Consider the following 18,742-nt stretch of genomic DNA (forward strand, 5'->3'; position numbering starts at 1 on the left):
CTTCATTCTAAATTGATCTGAGCTTTTGTCAAACATAAACAAAAGAAATACACATTTCAAATGAAGAATTATTAATCAATGAAATTTATCGTTGTCTGATACGATTTGTACTTATCAATTCCAATTTTGAAAATTAAAAGTTCATTGAACTTTAATAATTGTTCGCAACACAGGAATACTATTTCCAAACACGCACTCACGCATCGCCAATCGAAATTAATTTATGTAGGACAAGTTGTTTAGGAGAATTTGAACAATTCTTCAAATTTCAAGTTATTTCAGTTCCGTCAAACGACTAGCCTATAATGATATAATAACAAAACATGAATACGACTTTCACAGAAACCCATCCAGTAATGCTCCATTACAAAGTCACTTATTTTCAAAGAGTATTTTGAAGGTACTTTTTTATTTGCGCCTACATACCGAAATTGTTGCAGGTTCAAATTTATTATTCTGAGCCGACAAAGCAAAGACAACAATTAACCCAAGACATACTTCAAGTTTTCTTTAAAAACACATTTGATAGGCAATGCCAGCATTTCCTGTGCCCGTTCCGGATACCCAAACGTCCACCTTTATCCACATTGCTCAAATACCATAATTCTTTTTATTTTTTGTCGTCGTTCAGATAAAATACTGTTCCACGATTGCATGGGTGTTAAGCGTGTTGAAATGCCCGCATGTCGGCTGTGGATTCCGGTCCCAGAACCGCAGCATCTGTGAGAGTATATTTATTTTATTGATATATAAAAACTGACCGCATTGTGCAATCTGTTATCTGTTCTCGGATCATGACCGAAGACCGGTGGCGAAACAACAACAATCTTATAGACCACAACCAACTTCGTGTGATGTTCGTCCGATTGTTGCTACGTCCTCTAGCTCTAGTTCCTACTTCGCAATCTCTTCGGTCTGTTTCAGCCTTCTCTTCTTGACCACGGGAGCTTAGCAGAGGCTGTTCGTGGCATATCTCACTGGGAGCTTAATCGGGGATTAAAAAGTGAGAATAAAATGTTGGTATTTTCCATGTTATATAATACAGGGTTTTCCAATAAGAGGTGTCATTTTAAATAGCCCGCTATTTCGGTAGATGTTACTTTTAAAGCTGTCATATTTTGACATTTGACAAGTAGAAACTACGCCATTAATAAAAATGGAACGATACACGCTTCAACAACGCATTGAAATTATTAAAATTCACTTGAGTGAATCAAATGCAAATCATTTTGAGTGATGAGGCCCATTTCCACCTCGGTGGCTTCGTCAACAAGCAAAATTGTCGCATCTTGGGCTCGGAAAACCCAAGAGTTATTGTTGAAAAACCTCTCTATCCTCAACGTGTGACTGTTTGGTGCGGTTTATGGTCCGGCGGAGTCATTGGACCTTACTTTTTCGAAAATGAGGCTGGAGCAACGGTGCATGGATTGCGCCATCGAGAGATGATTAATGATTTTTTATGGCCGGAATTGGATGATATTGAACTAAAAAACGTTTACTTTCAACAAGACTGCGCTACGTGTCACACAAGCAACGAAACCATTGATATTTTACGATTGAATATCAAAATAACACCTCTTATTGGAAAAACCTGTAGTACATATTGAATCATTTAGCGTGTTGGAAATAAGCCGACATAGCTCAGTGGTTTAAGAGCACCTGACCGTATATCAGAAGGCACGGGTTCAATTCCTGTTGGCGGCATTTATTTTTACTCGGGAGATATTTTCAATTTGTATTGATATTTCAGGCGACTAATTATTGCTCCTAATTATTTGTTATCCTTTATGCTATACATAAAACCTTGTCTTATAAACATTAGTTTGTCATTAAAAAATAAGTTTTTTTTTCTGGATCTAAACGAATTTCATCGCACCGGAGATACCGACCTATTAAAAAGATGCAATTCGGCAATTCGTAGACTAATGAATACAATTTCGTAGTTAAAAAAAAGTTTTTTTATTTGTTAATTTAGGTGTTAACAAATCTCAGACGCTGCGCTGCGCATGCTTCGAGCAATCGCGCGGTTTACCCTGAAAAGCCACTTGTATGTTTTGTATGAACCGTTTCTTAGGACTGTAAGTCATAACATAACATAACGCACGATATTTGTTTCGGACTCTACCTATACCTACGGACGGGTGGATATTTTTTATCGTAGAATTTGATTGGTGTTATGGTTCAACATTGTTTAATTTTGTTTTATTCTTCACGGCAGTTCTCTGCATAAACGCATTTTAGAGAAAACCGCCACTGGAGCTTATTACTCTATTCGTTCTACGTAAATGTAACACAATACCATGGTCCCTAATAAAATGTTAAATCGCGCTGTTTTTAGGTACGGAAACCAAGTCGAGTAATGTAGCAGGGTAAACAAACAAATTCATTACGGTAAAATGAGGACTAAGGAAGTGTTTGCTACTTCAACATAACTTTATTTTAACCTTTGTCTTCCAAATAAACAAGAGAATATATTAAATTAGCCCAATATTATATTCAGATTAAGGTGTAAGGTGGGCACAGACGTGCCGCTGAGAGCTCCATTGTAGGCCCTAATATAGACATTTGGAGCATCTGTTTCGTTTTTATTTACTTAATGACAAATATGGAGAGGTTGCAACGGATCTATCAACGGTATGCTTTTGGTAATGTCGGCCTAAAAACACACAATTACGTTTTTTGCGATATTAAATTTCATTTTCGTTTCGCTTGACATACGCTTGCAAATAATTGATGATTACATGTTATACCTATTTGAGTTTTTAGTAACATTACCACATTTCGTTTAACGAGCCTTTCATTTATTTTTTCTAAGTAATATTTTCATACCTTTTTTGGTTTCATTTATCGTGTTTATATTTACAACACAACTTTGATTTAATTGCATCGTCAAAATATAACACGTGATTTTTGTGAATTGTTGATTGAGCAAATAATTAAACCTCCGTTAAGATGTTTTATTGAAAATTTCCTTCTTTGTAACCTACCCACCTACGAATTACTAAAAATTCCATTGGTTAGTAATTAGTTTCACAGTTAAGCATCTTTTAACGACGTTCGTAAAATTCTTACTAATACAAACCCACTCAAAAATTGATAATGTTGTGTTCAACACACAAACAGTGGGATGGAAATACAAAACTTAAATCAATTAGTTAATAATATTTTGTTTTATATAACTTTTGTTAGGAGCGCTTCAACTTCATAAATTTTATTAAGTTGAAGACTATAACATAATATTATCAACTAATTTAATTAGTTTCATATAACCTTTTCTAGGAGCCCTTCAACTTAATGAATTTTATAGTTGAAAGCTGAAGGATTTTTTTCCCATTTTCTTATGATGGTTAACGTTTAGAATTACTGAATAGGAAATTCCTATAATAAAAACACATCAATTTGTTTTTGACCACGATAGTTTTATTTTCACTCTACCGGTTTCGGAAGATCCCTTACTTCGTCAGGAGAATATTTAAAACTGATCTACTACACAAAATATTGACACATAAATACAAAAATGTTAAGTGTTTGAGGGAGATGTGGACAAAGTGGAAGGGGTAATTACGGGAATTCCAGGAAGAACAGAGCGGTTAACTGGAAATATGTCAAGAATGGGACTATAAGACAGATTAATTTGGTTATTTATTATACTGGAGTTATTATTGAGGGATTTTCTGATTTCAAGTGCTTCTAAATTATCTAATTGTTTGCCTTTATTACTACGGTAAAGAATTTTAACCCCTGTATCTTTACTAAAAGTATGATCGGTGGAAATGAGATGATTGGCAAACTCCGAAAAATTATTGTTATTTAAACATCTTAAATGTTCCGTGATTCTAATATTTATATTTCTAGTTGTCTTACCTATGTAGAACGATGGACAATCATTGCAACATAGTTGGTAAATGCCTGAGTGGCTAAATTTGTGATCTTTATCTTTAGTATTTTTAAGTAATTTTCCCAAGTATCATCAGTATAGAACGCGGGTTTAATGTGGGTAGGCAAATTTTTTGTACTAAGTGAAGAAAAATTGGATATGTATAAGATTTTACGCCATTGAAAGGGATTTATGATTTTATTATTAGTTTCAGGTGTACCAAATAAAAATGTATTCGTCGAAATGAGTTTAAGTTTCTTATTCAGGATTTTATCAATTAAGTGTGTCGAGTAACCATTATTTAGAGCAATTTGTTTTATTTTTGACAGTTCAATTTCGAAATTAACAGCTGATAGTTGGATTTTTACTAAGCGGTGTACCATTGAATGATAGGCAGAATGTTTGTGTGATATCGGGTGGTTTGACGTGTTATGTATAGTTATATCCGTGAATGTCGGTTTACGATAGATGTTAAATTCAATTGTATTATTTATTGAAGTTAGTGTTAAATCCAGAAAATTAATCGATGCATTACTGCCTACCTCTACAGTGAATTGAATGTTTTTATGAAATGAATTTATAAGAAGAAGGAATTTAGTTAGTTGCCGCTCTGTTCCTAGCTCAGTCGTAAAATGGGCAATTGTCTCTTGACTCCATACTTATCCAGACAGAAATCTATGTGTTAGAGCTGTTAGAGTGTTAGCTGTCAATGAAAACTATAAATTTAATAAAATGTAAATAAATCTTTAAATACCTTCTATGGCAACACCAATTTTAAAATAAAACACATTTTAGGTTCAAATGTGATGTTATGGTTGAATTCCGAATTTGACAGATTAACTGGACGGGAAAAATGACTTACCTACCCAATTCAGTTTTTCGTAATGTTTTTTTCATCGTTTTGAATCTCGTCTCTCTCTAAATTTGTGTGTACGTTCCGTTTCCGTTTTAATATGGTGGCTTTTTTAATGGTTCAATGAAGGTTTTTCAAATGTGAACTCAACATGTTTATTTGGACTTTCATATTTGCCTTTTTTCAATATTATGGTACCTACTTGTCTGAAGAATGTTTGAAAAAGAATTGTCCTTGATATAATGACTTTTCTTTGTAAAAAGTGTATAATTCTTATTTTAAATTTTTTTTAAAATTTCCAAATTTTAAAAAATTACATTAAAATTATTATTTATAATTAAATATATTAAGCAGAGCAAATATTGGTATTGATTTATTAAATCAGAGAAAATTAGACTCTTACTTTTTTAACATATAATAAATGGTTAATTTATTTGAGATATAAATTACAAAAATATTTTTAAAAATCCGTGGAATTATCCCACTCGAAATAAGTTCGAATTTTAAATTTCCATAGAATAGAATCAGGAATTACCAATAATATCAACCATCTTGATATTGATATTTAAAACCATAGAAGATCGCAGCGCCCTCCTATTTACCTACCTAGGTAATTTTACAAAAATAAATCCTTTGCGCATTTTTTGGCCCAGAAATAAACCACTTACCTTTATGCCACATGGTCATTATGATGGATACCTAAATATCTATTTACAAAAAGAGAGCGTAGCGTGTGGTGGGCGGGCGGGCGGCCACGTGGCGGACACCGGGCGGGAGCTGTGGATTTAATTTTAATACAATTCTACAGTTTTTTTCAGAGATTGAAGAAATTTTGTGCACTTAATAAAATAAAAGGGAGGTCACAAGAAATTTTGAAAAACTCTGCGAAAAACCGCTTACTTTATTTTGTACATGAATGTGGGTACTATTATAATATTTAACTACCTATACAGAATAAACTTTTTAACTACAGCCCAGATACGCCCACCAAAAAAGTGTACCAAGACACGAACTTACAAAAAACCATAAAACTGTATGAATATAACATGTTATGCATATTATTCTGCAAAATTCATTTATAGACACGAGCACAATATTTACGAAAAGATCACAAGTACGTGAACATTACACAAGACAATATAATAAATTATACAAATTAGTGAGATATTTAGAACTTTTTAATGTAGTCTTTTAAATTAAGAAAGTGAAATAAGTGTATTTATTTTAACTTAAAATCAAAAATAAAAATAAATCTATTAGTAAAGAACCTATCGTTTGTATCGCATCTCTCATTTTATGCACATCGTCATTATTTTGTTTTTTCTTCAGGGTTCGAGTTTTAAAAGCCAGTGTAAATATATGCATATAGTTTTAAACAACGGATTTTTGTTTTTATTTATCCATCCAAGGTTCTACATTACACCGGCCCATTTAAATTGGGCTTAAATATATGCAATGTTTCATAGTCTTATATGACTTGTTGGGTTCATTAGCGACATAGAACAATGTGGCACCCGTACGGCTTCACTAGCGACTGAGCCGGGTGGCGAAACCGGTTCCACAACAATAAGCCACACTGCAAGTAGGTACTGTTGTTTCTCCGTCGACATATTTAAAGCGTTTCAAGACTGAATAACATTACGGCGATAACACGACTTTTCCTCAGCTAACGTGGCTATACACTTAACCGCCTAACTTTAGCGGTAACTAAAGCGGTGTAAATATTACGCCGCGCGTAAGGTCGGAATAATGAAGAACTAGCGTCATTGATCCCTTCGGCACCGGTGCGTAGTCGGGATACACGCCAAACGCGCGCCCAACATTTGTACACGGTTGACATATGTCACATGAGAACGGGTCGCTTCTACGATTCGTTCTTAGGTTCAACAGCTCGGCTGTGGAACGAACTGCCGGCCTCTGTGTTTCCTCCCTCCTACAACATGGGACTCTTCAAACCCATGTTCACTCTTTCCTCTCCACAAAAAGACCCTCCACACAGCATCCCCAAAGATGACATAGGCCCTCAGGGAAATAGTTTTCTTCAGGGCCTCCTGTGTGGAGTTAATATAAAAAAATTAAAAAAAAAATTAAACCACGGCGTATGTACAGAAACAAAGGAATCTAAAAATTCAGATAGTTACAGAATATTTATCGTAGGGTGGACGGTAAAACTTTTGACCGATTTTTAATGGTATTAATTTTTCGGAATAACTTTATTGAGTAAAACCTCAAATTGTAATATTTAAATATTGAAGACAATATTAGTGATTTTTAAACGAAAATCTGAAACAGAAAAATCGGAAAGACAAGGGTCCTGGGTTCGAGTCCCAGATGTGACCGTTTCCTTTTCTGATTTTTCTGTTTCAGATTTTCGTTTAAAAATCACTAATATTGTCTTCAATATTTAGATTTTTAATGGTTTTCAATTTAAGAGACAAAGTTCAACCACCTGAATTAACACAAAAAAAATATCCACGAACATAATCGATTTGTTCGTTTCTCAGAAATAAATGGGTTTTTATTATAAATTCACCAAAAATAATGATGAGTAATTAGTACTGCACGAATTTAATCATTTTAGTATTTTTACCGATTTAAACATACGTTTTTAATTTTGTTGAAAATTTTATAAAACAGGCTATTGTTTCAACTAAGATCTTTCGATTGGTGAGCGAAGTGGGACGTTTCGTATATTCTCCGGATGAATTCAAGCACTTGTAATTATAAAACAGTAAATTACATTGCGTAAACTAAAAATAGCTAACGTATTTGATATTTGCAAATAAAATATATCTATTAAAAAATCAGGTCGGTACCATCCTGTCTAAAGATATCATCACGTAGAAAAGAATACCGAAATTTTAATCAATTTACAATGGGCAACAGATCTGAAGCAAAAAACAAAATATTACATCTATTTACTAAGTCGAAGTGTGCTTATTATTATTTGTATGTGCCTACAATCTGAATTTATGATCCAATAACCGACTTCCCTGGGTGTGTTAGCTATTGTTTTGTTAATATTTATTTCATAAAGATTTTGTTGCGTAATCCCGCTTAATTAATACCATTGTCAAATTATAATAGTGAAAGTTATCAGGGGATAAGAAAGATCGTTGAGGTAATGTATATTGTTAAGAGATCACGACTCTGGACCAAGAATGAAGTTCCCTCATAGTTTCAGGTGTGTTATATAACCAGTAAATGTTAATTCTGTTTGGATTAGCAAATTACGATATAAAAAGCTATTACAGAAGTTGATTCACCTATCGTGAAATGCCAAGGACCATTCTTTTTAAATTCTCGACTGACGGATGATCCAATTTTTTATGCTTTAGAAAATGTTGTATTGTACGTCGGACTGTTTGTTTGGATTCTCAGGGTTGCCTTGAGACGGTTGCAACCTTTGTAAAACTATTTATGAAAGATAAATTACATGGTGGAGAGTAAAGCAATTGTTGGCAGTTCTCTTGTAACTAAATGAACGCTTAAAATATTAATTCATAATCATTATTAGAAATATCATTTATGATTCAATATTTCAAATCTTTCACAACAATCTGTATGTGTGATATATTGGAGTTTGAAAATAATGCAAGACCGATGTATGCTAAAAATTAAGAAAGGGACGCTCTGAATGTTGGGGAATGTAGAGCGGACGAAGGGAGAAATGAGTGTAAAGATAATATATGAATGAAGCGCAAGTGTATGGAAGAAGAATTCGGAGACTCCCCACGAAGACATGACACGACTAAATTAATCAAATGAGTGTAATAAAACCAATTTTATTTATTACACCAGACCGGTTAAAGCATATCATTTCAATCAACTACAGTTTTATCAAATCTGATATTTGAACTAATTTGTCCGAAGTACACGTACCTATACGACCTCGCTTTTAATAAATTCTGTAATTTCAGTTTGTGTTTGCTTATCAAGTGACCTTGGGTCAATAATTTGCTTTTGGGACGCGTATCCGGTCATCTGTGTTTTGTGTTTTGGATTTTTGCTTTCAACAATGGATTAACCATTATTATTGTGAAATGATTAATGGCTGTTGAATGTTCTGCACGGTGCCCATTACAAAATATCGGGGGAAATGTGCTGACGAGGATTTAAAATAATGATCTGATTGTTGCCTCCGATAATATTCACGGTCAACAAATTTATTGCATCACTCATAAATGTTCTGTGTCGCCATAACAAAAATCTAGAAAGTAATGAAATAATACCTACACCTATGATGATTTTTCAACAATTTACGTAGATATTTGAGCTTATGATTTTGTTCAATTTTGTTGTAGAGGCCGATTAGACAAATTTGTTAAATAAATTTTTTTCACATGTTGCAAATCTTTAACACAATCATAATAATTGGATAAAAATAACTTTTCTCCTAATACCACTTTATTGTATATATTTTTAATATAAAAAACCAACCGGTTTCGGTTCACCCTGAACCTTCATCGGGGTCATATAAAACATATATTTTATATAACCCTGAAGAAGGTTCAGGTAAACCGAAGCCGGTTGGTTTTATATATTAAAGTTAAGTACAATAATATAATATTAAAAACAATTTATTTCATTCTAATATTAAATATTTTTGGTATTTCTTGAAATACAAAAAAAAATATTATTAATATAAAAATTATTACTTTTTTGTGTTTCTTGGGCACTGTAACAATTTCTAAACGTTTCGTTATGAAGAATTTTTTTATTTCACATGTAAATTTGTTACTTGATCAATTAACAAATGTTGTACATGTGAAATAAAACTCTTCAAAACAAAATATAAATAATATACTTACGTAGGTACTTATTTCTGAAAGATATTATGTAAAATATTGTAGGTATTCATGTATTGTATTCATCTCTTTCAACAGGCAATCAGAGAGCTTAGTACACATTCTGCACTCCTAATACAAGTTCACACTACGATCACATGCGGAAAAGGGACGTCAACAAGCAATCAGTCGCAAGGGATGAAGGAGGTGGAGTGACGTCATCCCATATTCAACACGATGGATAACAGGAGCATAAGATCACCCAAGAGGTAAGCACAGCTCATCCCGTGGTAGTAGGTTGGTTTACTAGTACAGCGAATTCCCGCCTTTGTGAGGAGAGAACCACGGTGACCGTTCCTCGCATCCCCACTATCGCGGTTCTCGCGGTCGCAATCGGCGTTTGTCTCTCACTGTTTCAGGCGGCGGCGGCGCATCAGAAGCGCCAATGGATGCCCAGCGACCATAGCGGTTGCGCGTTCCGAGAGAAGATGTCCATCATTGGTCGGCGGTCGGCACCGCGGCGTCTGTTTGCTGCTCCTAAATACCAGGAGCATATAAAAATGGAGTAGGTGAAACCGAACACCACCGCGAATATACCGGGACCGCGTCACACGCGACACTCAAAAGGGAACGAAAGTAACAGTATTTTTAACGCTTCTCTCGGACAGGAGTACAGAATCACGCAGAGGTTTTTCATACAAAAGTCTTTGAGGTAATAAAGGCGCATCACAATCAAATGTAACGCACCGAGTAACACATGCAATAAGAATGCAAGATGAAAGGTTTTATTGTGAATCTTCCTTCACTTCTATACAGCAAAAATGTGGTAAAAAAACTAACTAACCATCACGCCGTTTCCTTGCAGGGGTAGGCAGAGAGGACGGATCGCCAAACAACTCGGTCTTGGCACAAACTCCTTGCCTCATCTACATTCATATATCGTCTCATACATACTCTTCTATTATTCTGACTCTTGACATGGCCCGACTCGAGTATCTGATTCACTTGGTCGTGCATTTACATTTGCATCTTATATTCTCCTTACACTCTCCTTCGCTCATTCGCTCTACATGCCCAAACCATCTAAGCGTTCCTTCCTGATCTTACTCATTACGCTTACATCAGCCTTGCACTCTTTGCGGATCTCCACATTTCTCACACGATCATACATGGTTTTATCACACATACGCCTCAGGGATCTCATTTCTACAGCATTCAGTCTACTTTCATCCTTTCTCTGCCAGTTCCATACATCACTTCCATACATCAGGGTAGGTACCAGCACTCCATTCTGGACTGCTAGCTTCGCTTCTTTGGACATTTTTTTTTGTTAGCGCCAACTGCGTTCAGTCCTCCATTAATGGAGTTACCTACCCTTCGTTCAATATCTCTGTCAGCCTTCCCATCTCTCGTAAACATACTCCCTAAATACACAAATTCGTCCACCTGCTCCAAGTATTCATCATTCACAACTATACTTGCACACTGTTTTCCTACTATCTCTTTCAAACACCATGAATTTAGACTTACTTACATTCATCATTAACTAATTCTTCATACATACTTCGTTCATCCTAGACACGAGAGACTGTAGATCTGCCATTCTGTTAGCAATCAAAAATGTGGTAATTGTATTAAAAAATAATTATTGTTAGTTGCAAAGCATTGTGAATGGCGAGCAAAATGCATTATTGTGCAATATTTGCACGTAATAATTGAACGCGAGAAAGCCACGGTATGTCGGCTGAACAACTGTCACTATTCCCATTCACGGAGGTTCACACGTCCAACTCTAATCAGTTCGAACCTAAATCGGAATCCGGGATCCATAAAATGCTCTCCGGTTATGGTAGAGACCTTTTTCTTATTAAATTTGAAATTGCAATAGATACCTCGTGCAGGTGAATCATTTTGTTTATATTTATTTTGGTTCGTTAGTAGGTAGGCATCAAAATATACGTAAGTTTTCCGTTGCATTGGTGAGATTATAACTTAAAGTTTCTATCCGGTTCCCCCCACTTTCAGTAAAATTTTCTAAATTATGTTGTTCTTGCAGAACTATCGTAATTTTTTTTTAAATGTTTTTTTTAAATTGATTTTATGTCTCTGATGTTCCTATTATGTCATGATGGAAATAACGTAGTGAACTGAAAGTAGTCGCGTTGATCTAGATATCAGATAGAAAAAGTCAGTTTGTTTTCATTCTATCTCTCTGAGATCACTGTTCAAGAGTGTGAGTCACATTCTATTAGGGTGTTTGCAACTTGGTTCATACAAGTCAATTTATTTATTAAGGCGATGCACCACGTCGTGTAATATTTTAAATTGAGCCGCTATCAAAACAACCCTTACGTAGATGGCGATAAGGTTTAAATTCCCGCTTAACACCATCCGCCTGTTTTGATTTATGCAAGAAAAAAACATGGCCAAAAGTGCCTTTTATTTTATTTTGTGGATGTTCAGGTACAAATATTTTTTTTTTCGATCATTTTATAAATAACTTAATTTGCCACATTATACAATAAAATCATAACCGAAAATGGGTTTGTAAGTAGGAGATTTTGAACTTTAAAGCAGTTTTCATAGGCCTTTATATTATTTTTTCTGGGCTTATAAAAAGACTTATCTAAAAAATACTCGATTATTTCAAAGGCCAAGATGTATTCTACTCGCAGTATTTTTAAAGCATCTGAAACATTTCTAGGCGACTAAATTTTCAAACCAAAAACACATGATTTGGCATGACTACGTATGGCATCGCCTTAAGCTTATAAACAAACGTAAAAAGCAACTGATTATAAAAAATGTCACTAATCTCTCCATGCCCCTTATTAACCTTAAAATATACTACAAACGCATTCAATATAATGCAATAAGCAGTAAGCAAGAAGTACCATTAAATCTCGGGAAAGTATTACATTTATTTGCAATGCGTCGTAACACCATATGGCCGAGGTATTTCATTATTATTTATTGTCCGCTCTCCGTGCGAGAACTGTTCGAAATTATAATCGTTTTGAGGCGAACCAAAGGCAAAGCTACTAGGAAAATTATTAATGATAATGTTCATGTACATTTATTTGAATATCCACAAAGATAAAAATCTACACGTGTAGAAATGCAAAAACTTTCTACTTTTACATTTTATTTTTCAAATAAATTCCCAATGTTTTTATCAATTAATTATTAGGGGTTGGACATTGTAATACCTAATAAACCAAGGTGGCTGTAGCCGTATTTGGTGTCCAGATCTGAATACCCAGGCATTTCCACGCCTTTTTCCTCATCTCCTTCCCCTCCTCACTTCCTTCATCCTCACAACCTTATTGGGGATGACGTTGTCTTACTGGCACCGGTTGGTAGGGAGCAGTTGTAAATCTTGTGCGGTGTTCGCGTGTTGTGAGAATGGAAAGAATGAAGGGAAGGCGATGGGTATGGAGAAGGATGGAGAGTACTTGACTATTCAGATCTTGTCAATAAACACGGCTAAAGCCATATCAAACAGCGTTTCGATTCACTCTACAAAACAGGAAAGAAAACCTTTGGTAATATTTAAAATACGTTTTACTTTACGTAACACGTAGTAGGTTGAACTTAAAAAACTAACATAACTTAAAAATTCAACGAGACAATTTAACCATTTAACTGCCGAACTCAATGTGAAATTTATTGAAATTCATTAATCAATCAACGAAAAAGCGTATCGCAAGTATTTTTCAATTTGTATTTTTTGTAGCTTGGTAAATTATTTAAATTATGGACCACTTATGTCTAAGACGATTGATTTTATCTAATTTCTATGGAATAAAAATAAATCTCGGATTAAAATATATTCAGCGTTAGGTTACCAGGAGAACATAAAGCCGAAGATAAGACGTAATCATTAAGCCGGAGCAGTTGTGCCAATAACTAGTTCTCCCATCTCTCTCTTTATCTACGTCAGTTCCCTAGCGACGCGACGACCGTACAAGATAAATCGAGCGATTAGGACTGCTGAACAGTACCCGTGACAGTTTATGGTAGCCTGATACTTATTTCTGCATCATTCCATGACCTAGCACAATCGAACGAGTTGGTTAAATATATAAAACTTGTGACTCTTTGACAGCCAATTTTTTTTTCATTTAAAATTCAAATGGAAAAACTGAAAAGTGAGCTTTGAAATAAAACGTAGACAATTTCTCAAATATTTGAAATGACATTATTATATTTTCAAAAATATGTTTTTGGGTTAGCCGTGCTTCCTCCTTCTTTATCCAACATTTCGGACAGCGTTACAATGTACATCATCTAGCTAGGTGAATATGTAGATTGTGGTGAAGTGTGTATTTAAAGGTGTGTAGAAATGATGTAGTGTGTAACCGTCTAATATCGGATACCAATAACTATTAATGGCCTCGTCGCGGTCGTCCCTATTAAAATTATGGGGTTTTTGTCATTGACGTCAGTATCTATGGGTTTTGGTGGATTTTAAACACCTCCGTAACTAGGCACGCTCGATGCCATTTGGGGCGTCCCATACAAGTATTAAAGATTTATCAATCTTATTGCACACACGTAAGAATATAAATGACTCTAAATACTCGTAGATACGATAATGCATTTTATTTATTTAGTTTCGGTCTAATATGTCTCTTGAAACCTTCAAGGCCAATGTTGAAAATGTCAACAGTCCTAGAGAAGATATCATTTGGCAGGTGTCCGGGTATATTCAATTCAACACACCTACAAAAGGTGGAATAAAGTCACGAAAAGTGATGAAAGAAAAACTATGTTAAATAGGGATCGGTTCTGTCTCCGACTTTGTTTTTGTTGCACATCAAAGACCTTTTGACATGTGCACCGATTCATTGTTACGCGGATGACAGTACAGTTCATGATAGCTTTTTGTTTGACAGGCCCCCAAAGGGCACACAAACTCCAACGGCTCGGAGGGCTTTGAAGCAAAGAATGGACGGTTATCTCGAGAGTATTTCCTCCTGGGGTAAAAATAATCTCGTCGAATTTAATGTTTCAAAGACCCAATCCTGTCTGATTACGTCTAAAAGGGATCCAAATGATAATCCTGGAATAAAGAATTTATTATTATTTATTATTATTATTATTATTATAATCTAGTCTCCTTCAACGGAAGCAATCTTCCGAACAGGCCTTTAATTGATATGCTTGGTGTAACTATAAGTGACCAGCTCAGGTACGGGGGCTCCATCGAAGCCAGTGTAAAGTTGGCCTCTCAGAAGCTGGGCGCACTGTACAGGGCCCGCAGATACTTTAATAGTACACAACTGCTGACCCTGTACAAATCGCAAGTGCGCCCTACTGTCGAATTTGGCAGCCATCTCTGGTCCGGAGCCCCAAAATACCTGAAAAAAACCCTTGACTCTGTGCAGAAACGGGCGGTCCGTTTGATAGATTCCCCAATCTTAACAAACGGACTGCAATTTTTAGAGCACAGGCGTCAGGTAGGTATGCTGTCCTTGTTCTATCGGTTATACAATGGAAGATGCTCTGAGGAACTAGCGTCATTGATCCCTTCGGCACCGGTGCGTAGTCGGGATACACGCTAAACGCGCGCCCAAAATTTGCACACGGTTGACATTGTCACATGAGAACGGGTAAACGGAACTTGGGACTCTTCAAGACCCATGTTCACTCCTTCCTCTCCACAAAAAGACCCTCCACACAGCATCCCCAAAGATGACATAGGCCCTGAGGGAAATTATTTTCTTCAGGGCCTCCTGTGTGGAGTTAATATAAAAAAAATAGGTAACTATTAAACCTAGTTTTTGTTTTATCACTTTTAATGACTCTATATCACTCTTTAAAGGTGTGTTGAATTTTCAATTTGATGAAATATCAGGGAACCCATTTGGCATGGCTGGGCCAGCACGTCCGTTCTGCCATGTGGAATAAATAGCAAATCGTGGTGTCGACCCTAGCGGTAATTCTTCAAAACGAACAATTTGTAGCATTAGACATTGTCATAAATACTTAATTCAACAACGATTTTATAAGGTACGCTGTCAATGAGTTTATTTTAGTGCTGTCACTGTTAGGGGCCCATACCTCCTAGATTGGAGACTTCGTGATGTGATGCGTGAATATGCAGAGTGATTTAATATGTGTAGGCATCTTACATATTTATGTATAGCGTTATAATAGATTTATGATATTATGCAATAATCGGCGTCTGAAGAGAGATACTACCTATTATGAACGGTTTTGTAGGCACAGATGAATAACAGTACTAAAGTTGAGTAATTCGGCCCAGTTTTCATTTTTACGAGTGTAGGCGTGGACGATGACGTATAATTTTCTCTTTCTATTATGCTCATGTCAAAATGCGAGGTTAATCTTTAGCCAAGATGGCAAATATAACATTGGATCCCATGTGGGGTTACCGAATTACCCCTCACATTTAACCTTTATGAAATTTGGGAAGTTTTACTGTTCGTATTTGGCTGTTTTTTAGGAGATTTTTATGCAATGGTGGGTTTACACAATTACCCCCACATTTTACTGGAGGGTTACAAAATGTAGATACATGCTTTGGGAGCTTGTGCCAGATGTGCTGGGTTAGGCTGTGCAAGCTCTTTAATTCTATCTTACGGACATACCTCTGGCTCCGTTATAAACTGCCACTCATTCTCATAAACGACGCATACCAGACAGAATAGTTATAGCGGAGTTTTCAGCAGCAGGACCGTACCACGAGTTGATTATCGAAACGGAAAGCACCAAATTAGACCCCAGAAAAAACCTTCGTTCGTCGGTGCTTGGCCATACTTGGGATTGAAATATTTCTTTGTCGGCGACTCACTGTACCGTTCGATTTAAATACAGTAAAACATCTTATATCGAAGCCTCTTTAGCAAAGAAAAAACGTTTTCCGGACTTATTACAGGAATGTACAGTAAATTATTTAAGTAAGTGCGGATTTAAGCAAAGTGGTGTTGTGCAATACATAGTCTTACATTGTGCAAAAGAGAACTTTTAAAATTAATTTTTTTTTTAGATTTGTTTTATCGATAGAATTTTCAATAAACACGTAGTTGTTATGTGAAAATGAAGTATTCTTGAATAAATTATATATGATATAGAACTTATAATTTAGTCTATGTATAGATCAGAATGCTATGTTGTGAAGTAAGAAGCTATAATGTTGATATTTTTGGGCTGTATATTGACGAATGTGGATTTTCCTACCTCTGATAACGATGGGGAATGTACGTAAACAAAAAAAATATATTTTCGATCTGAGCATTTCGATTATTTTTTTGTTGTTATGATTTTTTTTCATTTTTTTGGTGACTGATGTTTCAAATTTGATCTTAAAAATCAATTCAATTAACTCGAAAACGAAAGCTCAAATCAAAAAGGTTATACCTACCTTAAAATCTACTCCAAATGTGATCTAGATTCATTGGTTTCCGGCTTGTGCTACGAGTTTCCGGATACCGTGTAGGTACAAGGTAAACTTTTATTAGCGCCGTTAAATGATACTTTCACCTCTAGGGCGCTCAATGTTATTAACTACTAAAGCAGTGAATAGAAAATTTTCTTTCAACATTTATCACGGTTTTGTATCTTGCATTCAATGTAATATTACAATATGTTTTCGATAACTAATGTTCAATTCGATTATAATCTGAAGATTAACAATAATCTCCGTTAAATCTTCGCTAAACAACACATTAACCCGGCTGTTGAGTATAATCCTGCTCTGCAGCACCTCAATAACTCAGTCTAGGAGAATCTGGTAGGAATAAAGACGATCTGCAATATAATCTGCATCTAATGCAAGAAGCGTGTATCATTCTTTATTGCATGCGCTTGCATCGCTCGCAACCAACAACTCTAACTAACTGATGTGATTTGTAATTTATGTAACGTTTACTTTTATTACCAGGCAGATAAGGGAATTATTTATGGAATGTTGTTGGTTTCCATTGCTGTTGGGAACTACTTTGCCTACTGTTGTTAGTTGATGCCTTAGAGTAACAAGTTGATACGTTGTTTAACTGTGCAATCGTTGATATAATTTATACTAGATAAGCCCTTATACCTATCCATTTAAGAAATATGAGCACATACTGTATCTTGGAAAATAAAATGAAAGAGCTAAATGAAATCCATTAGGTTTGTATGCCAAAAACATAACGTATGATATAGCAAATTAAGAAATCATTGAACAAAGCAATCCTGATGTAGGTACATAACATACATATTGTGTAAATGTGCAATTAATAAGATTCTGAAATGGACGCTTAGATTATTTCTATGGGAGTGCCAGGCGAATATTTATTCCATCAACGACATTATATGCCTTAATTATTTGGTTCTTTTACTTTCAGAAGGAATAGTATTTTTTTTAAGCCCGGTTTGCCATTTTATCCATACAAACGCCGTGGCAATAAGTCAAATTTTCACTGTTTCGAACTTATGCGCCGTGTTATATTTACGCCGCCTTTATAAGTAAGGGGGTAAGTGTTTATCAATGCACATTTGCACAACCCAAGATATTTCACGTAAAGTTAAGTTTTTAGATAGCATGATTGGAGTCACATACTAAGGTTGGTCATGAAATAGAAAAAAGTCACCGTCATCATTTTCGTCCCCTTTTCCAAAACGGGTCGTGGACCCATATCCAACTACAGGCCTCGTGTCGACCACGTCTAACGCTAAATCGGTGAACTCGGTCTCCTGCTGATCCTGTATTTCTTTTCTTGCGACCTCTGTATTTATTATTCTACTTAGTCTGGGGCAAACAACTGGACGTTTTCCCCCTGGAATTGCCGAAAGAATTTTGATTAGAAAGGAAGAGAAACAAATTGTTTAAATACGATATAAGTAGTTTTGTATTAATTGATTAATACGAAAACAATACTAAATAATTGGTTGAAAGAGATTTAAAAACCGGTAGTCATTTTTGGCTTGGTTAACTTTCGAATTTTTCATGCAAAAGTTAACCCTGTAACTTATTGTTCAAGGCTTCACGGTAAACACTTAATTCCCCTTTTGCCTACACATTTTCTATCCCATCAAGTGAGAGGGGTAGTGATTGTTTGCGTGAGACAACAAATAATAAAGTTACATAGTTTGTAAAAAGAAAAATTGCATGTTCCGTTTAATTGTGCATTTTAAAACTGTAATTATATTGTACGTATTGTAATGACCGTGGAATTCAGAGGGTGGCCTTGACTTCAAATAAAGCTCTCTTGAAAT

The 18,742-nt window shown here is 35.3% G+C and overlaps 1 protein-coding gene across 2 annotated transcripts in view; it reads left to right on the forward strand.

The window, feature by feature from the left end:
• Nucleotides 1-18,742, forward strand: part of Cad86C (Cadherin 86C) — a 95,167-nt gene that overhangs the window by 24,667 nt on the left and 51,758 nt on the right. For both annotated transcript variants that reach the window (XM_089635643.1, XM_089635644.1), the window contains exon 2: nucleotides 9,617-9,786. In XM_089635643.1, coding sequence (XP_089491769.1) covers nucleotides 9,755-9,786 — 32 coding nt within the window. In that variant the 5' untranslated portion in view covers nucleotides 9,617-9,754. The remainder of the gene's footprint in view (nucleotides 1-9,616; nucleotides 9,787-18,742) is intronic.

This window comes from Hesperophylax consimilis, chromosome 9, assembly GCF_061612785.1.
Source record: "Hesperophylax consimilis isolate HC1 chromosome 9, BYU_Hcon_1.0, whole genome shotgun sequence".
Taxonomy (NCBI): Eukaryota; Metazoa; Arthropoda; class Insecta; order Trichoptera; family Limnephilidae; genus Hesperophylax; species Hesperophylax consimilis.